General features: G+C 37.5%; 1 protein-coding gene across 2 annotated transcripts; it reads left to right on the forward strand.

Moving 5' to 3' along the window:
• The first annotated feature begins 472 nt into the window (after positions 1-472).
• LOC122983222 (polypeptide N-acetylgalactosaminyltransferase 6-like) lies at positions 473-8,860 on the forward strand. Of its 2 annotated transcripts, XM_044353007.1 has the most exons (12): positions 473-678; positions 1,762-1,885; positions 2,638-3,046; positions 3,840-4,012; positions 4,938-5,087; positions 5,359-5,593; positions 6,568-6,685; positions 6,786-6,986; positions 7,092-7,223; positions 7,753-7,854; positions 8,174-8,335; positions 8,534-8,860. In XM_044353007.1, the coding sequence occupies exons 3-12, from the start codon at positions 2,667-2,669 to the stop codon at positions 8,645-8,647; spliced, it is 1,767 nt and encodes a 588-aa protein (XP_044208942.1). In that variant the 5' UTR covers positions 473-678; positions 1,762-1,885; positions 2,638-2,666; the 3' UTR covers positions 8,648-8,860. The 2 variants fall into 2 exon arrangements, with proteins under 2 accessions (XP_044208942.1, XP_044208943.1); XM_044353008.1 differs by lacking the exon at positions 473-678 and having other exon boundaries at positions 1,755-1,885.

Here is an 8,860-nt window from a genome sequence, read left to right on the forward strand (position 1 = left end):
GTTTTTTTTTTTTTTTTTTTTTTTTTTACTTAACTGACCGTTACTATAGCAACATTCTGTGAGTTTCGACCATAGGTTTCGACCTATTTTTATACAGTCTATGGTTTCGACCAAGCGATTTGCTCCGGTCTGAAAAGTGAAGCAAAAAAAAAAGTGAAGCCAATGCGGAAGTGCTTTAATCCTGCATTCTCGCTAATGGCCAATAGGGGGCGAGTCCGCTGGCTCCAAAAAGAGGTCAGATTATATGGAAGTCTATGAGAAAACTACTTCTCTTAATACCCTATTTTTATTCAGTCTATGTTACTACCTCAGTAAACATTTTCCTAATGAGTTTATGGTCTCAGTCGCTACTTTCAAGTCTTCTTCAATACAACATGATGTTCAATTTGTCAATTATGGTCCCATTTAATTTAAATTTGACGATAAAGCAGGGTATGCTTTGTGGCGTGGCTACATTGTGATTAACTAGTTGCTACTATGGCGACAACGTTGGTTAGGTAACGTAAACATGGCGTAACCACAGATTCACAGAGTATAGACGTAGCCTTAGTCGTAGCTATTTCAGTATGGTTTCAGTTCAAGAAAGTTAATTGTAACATTTTGGTCGCCTAAAAAGTCTTGTTCAGCGTTTGGTTGTACTAAAAAACCTTCTAAGAAGTTGGATTATTAGTCTTTCCGGTAAGTACATTTTGTTTTAAGCATTAGCATTATGACATTTAACCATTTAACCAAGGATGTATAAAGAGATAATGTACTGTGCTAACAAGCTAGCAGCTAGGGTTAGGGTCGTCACTTCCGGCTCCAAAAATCCAAGATAGCGACAGTCTAAATGGCAAACTCGAGGCTACCAAATATGGATATATTATAAGAGCTCTTAAAATATAGCCATGCCTTTAAACGGGAGTGCACCACAAACCAATGGGTGACATCACGGTGGCTACGTCCATTATTTTGTTAGAGTCTATGGTTTCGACCATACACGGAATATGTTTTATTTCCTCACATGCTCACATTAATTTGTGAAATAATAAGCTTTATACGCCTCTCTGTGGCTGACAACCTATAGGTAACTGGGGCTGTAAAAATATCTTAAATTCTATATCTTAATATCACCTTTGATAACACAATTTATTTTTCTTTACTCACAATATTTGGTCACAAGTGTTATCACTGTTTAAGCTGCCACTTGGAAATCTTTGGTTCACTATTTTTTCAAGTCTGTCTTAAAATAATAATCATGTGTTTAACTGTTTTTGCTTGCTGTAAGCATTAATTCCTAATGCATTTCTTACATAGGAAATGGGAGACAAAAATACAAAGTTTATCTGATGCGTTACTATCCTGTTTTTTATGTGTAGCAGCTCAGCATGAAATAACTTTTCAGGGAGATAAAATGTGGAATTTCTGAATAAAAAGACTGTAGAACTGTGTAGACTGTAAAATTTTTGAAAAATACCAAATGTGTATGATGAAGCCTCAAACTAACCTCAGAAAAATGTTGGAGTATATTATTTGCATAAAATAGGACTGTAGATTTTATCCCCTGTCACTTCCACTGGCAGCTTAGGAAGGGAAGAAAGGTCTGGGCATCTGAGTATCTAACCTATTGTAACCTCTAATGTGAATAATTAATGTGATGTGTAGGCCTATGCCTACTACAGTTGTGGACTGAGCACAGTCATTTCTACATTTCTAACAATCATTGACTGTTTTACTGTCATCGTTCTTCCTGATTTTGTTTACTACATTCACACCAACCAGGTTGCCACACGTTTGTATGCAAGCCTGAGAAGAATTTCCCTCATGCCTGAAAGAAAAGTGTGTGACACATGAGAAACAGGAACACCAGTGCAAGGACTTGTTCATGGCTTGCAACCAAAGTATTGTAAGTACTGATTGAAAGTTTTTTTTTATAAATAATTTGTATAACATATGACAGGTATATAGCACTGTGCATAGTACTGTTATGGCCATGTGTGATTTTTGTTGTTTATTGGGTATTTTGTCTCCAAATGCTATAAAATGTAAGTACAATATAGATTACAAAAATAAATTACAAAACATGTGCTAGATACAAAACACAAGTATATGTCTTGATGTTATATGAAGCCTGTGTGGATGTATCTATAATCATGTAAAGCAAAATAAGCAAACATTGTGTAGTATGTTTAAAAATGATACAGAAATTATATGAATTATTAATTTACAACATATGATTTTAATTTTACAGTAGGCCCAAAGCACACTTGAAGAGAGGGATGTGTCTATACTTTTAGCTTGTAAATTCTTACATTTCTTTGTATATTAATTTTACATTTTACATCATATGTAACACACAAAAAACACAAAAATCTACTCTTATGGGTATCATATATATGTATGGGTTCAGTAATTCTCTGCAAATATGCTGTCTTTGCCAACTTTGTATGATCGACACATAGATACAGATGGTTTCCAGGTGTCTTGTTTGAAGAATTGAATGAAAATTTAATGCATCTCTAATGCTTGTCTGTCACAGTTTTTACAGTTGTTGGCCAGTAAAAAAACAGTAAAAACAACAACAAAAAAACTTAACTTAGATTCAATGCTTTTTAAGTTTTTTGCTTATACTTTCTATACTGATGAATCTCATTTCAGCTTTAGGTCAGTTCTTCCTTCTGCATACCATGCGGTTTTGTCGACTCACCTTACCAGTAAAGGTCACAGCTTCCTGCTTTCTGCTTTTACTTGTCATCATGCGTTACAACATAAAATACAAAGCATTCCAACGATCATCACACCATCAAGCCAGCATACCTGTGGACGGCCTGGTTCCCAAGTGTCCACCTGGCTTTTACAGTAAACAGGAACTCAAGCCTCACCTTCAGAGACCTCTTCAAGATCCCACAGCACAGGGCGCAAATGGTGAAGCCTTCGAGTCAGACTGGTTGACTTCCGAAGAAGAAAAAGAGCAGTTACGTGGATTTAGTAAAAACCAGTTCAACCAGTTTGCCAGTGATCGAATCTCCCTGCACCGTGATCTAGGCGAAGACACACGGCACCCAGAGTGAGTAAACTCATTGTTCATTATCTCAGTAGAGGATCAATTACAACTGACATATGATTCAAGAAGAAATGTATATCATGCTGATACCTGTTTAAGGATGGGTTCACAATTTTTCAAGTCTGTCTTGAAACAATCAGGTGCCCATATGAACACCATAAGAGGTTTTCCTTGCTGTAATCATTCCTCCTGTTCATACTGGCTATTAAAAGATCCCCTTTAAATGTGCTTTCAATGTAAGTGATGGGGGCCAAAATCCACAGTGGCCCCCATCACTTCATTTTGCATAGTCATTCTGTGCAAAAATGTATTTAAAAGTTTATCTGAAGCTTATATGAGGCTTCAGCAGTCTGAGTTAGTCATATCAAGTGGATATCTGCCACATTTACCATCTTTTTAGCATCAAATTCCCTCTTTGTGTTTCCTTGTACAGTGTTTCCTTGTTGAACTGCAGTGTAAATATAGTAACAAAAAGAGGGACTATGGCACTAAAAAGACTGTAATGTTGAAAGATATTGACTTGATTTGGCTAATTTGGACGGCTGAAGCTTCATATTGACTTCAGATAAACTTGTAAACACATTTTTGCACAGAAGGAGGCTTGTAGATTTTGGCCTCCATCACTTACATTGTGAGGTGCATCATGAAGGGATCTTCTAATGGTGAGTATGAACAGGAGGAATGATTATGGCAAGAAAAGCCTATTTCAATGTTCATTTGGGCACCTGACTGTTTTTTCAAGACAGACTTGAAAAATTGTGAACCCGTCCTTTAACTTTCAGTTTGGCTCTGACAGTTGCTTGGAACAGACGTTTCGGCGTTGTCCTGGCCTCCCTACCACCAGTGTGATCATCGTGTTTCATAATGAGGCCTGGTCCACTCTGCTGCGGACCGTCTACAGCGTCTTACACACAGCTCCCGCTGCCCTGCTCACAGAGATCTTACTGGTGGATGATGCCAGCACAGATGGTGAGTGTACAGAGCTTCACAATGCTGCATGTACAGTAAAGATGGATCCACATGCATAGACTGATGTATCTCTGTTCATAATGCACATCATAGATTCCTAAAACATCCTTAAAATATTTTAGTTACCATAGCACCAAGCACATACTATATATCAGTAGTGGAAGATGTTTCATATCCATGTACTTAAGTAAAAGTAGCAACACCGCATCATAAAAATAGTTTTAGAAGCAAATATCCTGCATTCAAAATGTTACTTAAGTATTATCTAAATATATTTAAATATATATTAAAAGTAAGCAGAAAAATGGACACTGCGTTACCGTTATATATTTTATTATTAATAGATTAGCTGGTGCATTAGTGTGTAATTTTGTGCATTTTTGTTGTAGTTGGTTGAGCTATAGCTAGTTTTATCTCCTTGTTAGACTGCTGGGCTGTTTAATCTCTAACATTGTATCACATCTTATAACCTAACCATATGTTTTGTATGTAAAATCATCATTTTTAAAAGTAACTATAACTGTCAGATACTATATAGACTGTGGAGTATAAACCACAATATATTTTTAACTAACAATATGTTGTAGTAAATAAATAAATTGTAGTGGAGTAGTATAAGTATAGAGTGGCATGAAATGGAATAAATACTCAGGTAAAGTACAAGTATCTCATATTTGTACTTAAATATAGCACTTGAGTAAATAAAGCTAGTTCCATCCTACCACTGCTGTGGTAACACTATTTCCAATGCTAACAATATAATGTAACTACTAATATTTTTACTCATTGGAAACCAGACAAGTGTAAATGATCTATTCTTTATTACCATGACAAACTGATACAGTTGAATTTATAGACATGATAACAGTTGTTGTTCTAAAGCTACAATAACTTGTTTGAATTTCTCCCTCCAATAATTTACTAGATCACTTGAAGACTCGTTTGGATGAGTATGTGCAGCAGCTGAATATAGTGCGTGTGTTACGTCAGAGAGAGAGGAAAGGCTTGATCACAGCCAGGCTGTTGGGGGCGCAGGCTGCACGAGGACAGGTCCTCACCTTCCTGGATTCCCACTGTATGTATCCCATAATGCAGTGCATGCCATTATTTTCATGCAGGATTCAGTTGTTTGTAGATTTTGAACAGGTGTCTGTTGTTCAGAGTTGTTTCTCTGAAGGTTATAGGGCACACAGTAGGTGTAAATAGTGGGAAGATAACAAATAAACTTTACGAGGGCCATGAGTCACCACATTTGACCCATATAACTTTCAAGCTACACCCTGGACTGTGAAAACTTTTTAACCTGACTGACAAATGTCACTCTTATCTTCTACATTCCTGCTCAGGTGAATGCTTCCCTGGATGGCTGGAGCCTCTTCTAGCTCGGATAGTAGAGCAGCCTACTGCTGTGGTGAGTCCAGAAATTGTCAGTATTGACGAAGATAACCTAAAGTTCAGTAAACCAAATCCTAAACCCCGTCATCGCACTCGAGGGAATTTTGACTGGAATCTCAAATTTGGATGGGAGGTTGTCCCTGAAGAGGAGAAGAAACAAAGGAAAAAGGAGACATACCCTATTAGGTAGATACAAATATATATATACACATATACTTGCACCTGCATCAATGCTGCACAATCCTCTTTGGATCATCTGGATTTGCTACTTTTATGATTGAATGTTTAATATGCATCTGGATTCTGCATCAAATACACATAGTGATAATTGAGAAATATTCGGATTGTCTGATGGCAGATGTGATTTTTGGAATAGAAATATTAAGGCTTTGTGCAAGGATGAATTGTGCAGAATTTCAAGTGAGTCAGACTCATAACCACTGAGTTATGGTCTTTCATACTATATCATGTTGCTGTACCATCTTTTGATTATTCCTTCCTTCCTTGAAATTGAAGTAATCCAAATACTGCATGATATGCACCCAGTTTGATAAGGAATGGGTGTAATGAGTGGGAGTGGTGAAAAAATTGCAAAAACTGCTTAATGGCAGAAAATCTGTTTAGGCAGTTATTGGCATAGGGATAAGGGATCCATAATGCAAATGCTCTTTCTTCTACATCTCATTGCTCACTGCAAGTTTTATGAGCCAAAATGTACAGGACTATAAAATATCCACATGGTGGCTCTAGTCACACCAAAGTCTGATCAGTTCATGCATGGTACATGGCCTATTTTTTACCAAATTTCTCTGAAATCTGTTGACAAATTAGCTGATTTAAAGAAATGGTTCAACATTTTTTAAATAAGCTTATTTGCGTTCTTGCAGAGAGCTAGATGGGAAGATTGATACCACTTTCATGTCTGTACACTTAATATGTAGCTGGAGCTAGCTTGTTAGCTTAGCTTAGCATAAAGATTGGAAACGGGGGAATTTGACATTTTTTACAGGGACTTATGTGCTAGATTGTTTTAAAGCTGGGAGGAGTAACTCTAGTTTCCACTTGCAGAATGGCAACATCACAAATAGTCATTTTCACACTATGTTTTCTTTTGGCAGTTATGGTCATTAATAGCGACTGGTTTGTGTCTGATTTTGTAGAACCCCTACCTTTGCTGGTGGTCTTTTCTCTGTATCCAAATCATACTTTGAGCATATTGGAACTTATGATGACCAGATGGAGTTCTGGGGAGGTGAGAATTTGGAAATGTCTTTCAGGGTAAGAGTCCTTCAGTGTTTTCCTACAGATATACTGTATATACATATAGTGCACTTTACAGCTTCAGTAACCTTGGTGCTGTGTGTCCTGTTTACTGTAGGTCTGGCAATGTGGAGGTCAGCTGGAGATTATTCCTTGTTCTGTTGTAGGGCACATTTTCCGCAAAAATACCCCCCACACCTTCCCTAAAGGCCGTTCTGTGATCACCAGCAACCTGGTCCGCCTGGCTGAGGTCTGGATGGACGACTACAAATGGATCTTCTATCGTGCAAACAGAAAGGCTGCTTTTGTATTTAAAGAGGTTGGATAGTGCAATTTTACAGTAGTCTACAAGTTAGTCATTTCACATTTATGATGTTGACCTACCTCACGATATGTTGTTTTTCTGTTGTCATTTCCCCCTCAGAATTTATTTGGAAATCTTTCTGCACGTCATAAACTCAGGGAGAGATTAAAGTGCAGGAACTTCTCTTGGTACCTGAACAACATTTACCCAGAGGCCTACGTGCCTGACATCAGGCCTGTTATGCACGGACAGGTAAACTACTTTACCAACATTTGATCATCTTTTATGGGATGATACAGTTTGTAGCTCTAAAACATTTTTAATTTACATTATGCTGAATAATATAAGCCTGAAGGAGTTTTGTTTTATTGCATAAATCACATCAATTAAGATCTCAACTTTCAGTCTTATACACTTTAAGAAGTAAGGTGGTAACAAACCTGCCTCAGTGGTCAGTCCTTTAGTAAATAAGGACGAACACAATTTGACTGTTTAGCACCAAAAAGGGGCTGTAGATGCCCCCTAGTGTTGAATGTGATCATTGCAGTTTGTTTCAGCCTAAAGTTAGATTTCTATTATATGATCTGAGTGTGAGGTTCAACAAAAAGAAAGTTGATATATGGAGATTGATGTATACTGATGAGCAATGCATTTGCATATCAAGAACTGTTTTTAATAACATAGTTCAGTACAGTAAATTACATGGACATTCACATTTGCCTAAAAAGGCCTTGAAAATTTTGTTTGATATCTAATTGCTGTGTTATATTTTCTTCTGCAGTTGGAAAACACTGGTTGGAAGTGCTGCCTGGAGGCGAGAAAGAAAACTAGGCGATGGAGGCCTGTTGACATGTTAAAATGTAACAATGAAGGTGGAGCGCAGGTACATCAGCTACTTCTGTTGGATCAGTGGTTCCCAGCCTGGAGGCCAGGACCCGTCAAGTCTGAGGGGTCACCATGTTGAATAAAGGGATAAGACATTGTGTTCAGATACTTTAAACTCCTGGACTCCAAAAACAATTCAAAAACAAACTTTGGTTGAACTGCTCATAATTCACAACTTGTGATGAGGGCTCACATTATAAAATCACTGAATTAGATCAACATAAGCTACAGTACAGTTTTAAAAGTATTGCTGGCAATGGGATTAAGCATTATCTTACCCCTCTTAAATACAATGTTTTTTTCTGTGTGACTTTTAGTATTTTGAGTACACATCCCAGAAAGAGCTACGGCTCAGCGCCGGCAAATTTGAGCTGTGTTTACATGCAACCCCTGGAAGAGCTCTGGTGTCTCTTGAACTGTGTCAACTGAAGGGAAATGTAACCACAGCAGCTCCTGAACAAGTCTGGATCTTTACACAGGTATAACTCGCATTTCTACATCAACCCAACTGCTGCAGCAACTGATCTTACAACACTCTCCACAGTTGCACAGGGAAATACTGATTTCTATTTCCTCATTCTTGTCACTCTGCCTCTGAGTTTGTTTCACAGTTGCTAAATCTAAAACTCTTAAACACACCAGAAGATATTAAAAGTTTACACTGTTGTTGTTTTCAGACACACCATCTAAAGAACCCCTCATCAGAAAAATGTTTGACAATAGCAGGAGGAAACGTGATGGTGACTACCTGCAAATCCACCAGTGCCAGTCAAAGCTGGGTCTTCATCTGACACCAATTATGGATTTTTCTATGTGGACTTGTGCATTTAGCTTTACTTCAAGGATATTTTCAGATTTTTTCATGTCTATTTTAATTAAATACTTGTGGATTTTGATGCTTGTCTTTTACACTGGATTGGCACTAGGAAGGGATCATGTTACAGCCTCTGCTTCAGTGCACATATGGCATGTTTGTATTGAATTAAAGGATGAGTCTGGTTATA

This window comes from Thunnus albacares, chromosome 5 (assembly GCF_914725855.1).
Source record: "Thunnus albacares chromosome 5, fThuAlb1.1, whole genome shotgun sequence".
In the NCBI taxonomy this organism is placed as follows: Eukaryota; Metazoa; Chordata; class Actinopteri; order Scombriformes; family Scombridae; genus Thunnus; species Thunnus albacares.

Excerpts from the sequence above, each read along its gene's own strand:
- LOC122983222 (XM_044353007.1), top strand. The coding sequence starts at position 2,667 with ATGCGGTTTTGTCGACTCACCTTACCAGTAAAGGTCACAGCTTCCTGC. Across the intron at positions 6,686-6,785 it reads ATTTGGAAATGTCTTTCAGG|GTCTGGCAATGTGGAGGTCA; the intron begins GTAAGAGTCCTT and ends TGTTTACTGTAG. Across the intron at positions 6,987-7,091 it reads CTGCTTTTGTATTTAAAGAG|AATTTATTTGGAAATCTTTC; the intron begins GTTGGATAGTGC and ends TTTCCCCCTCAG.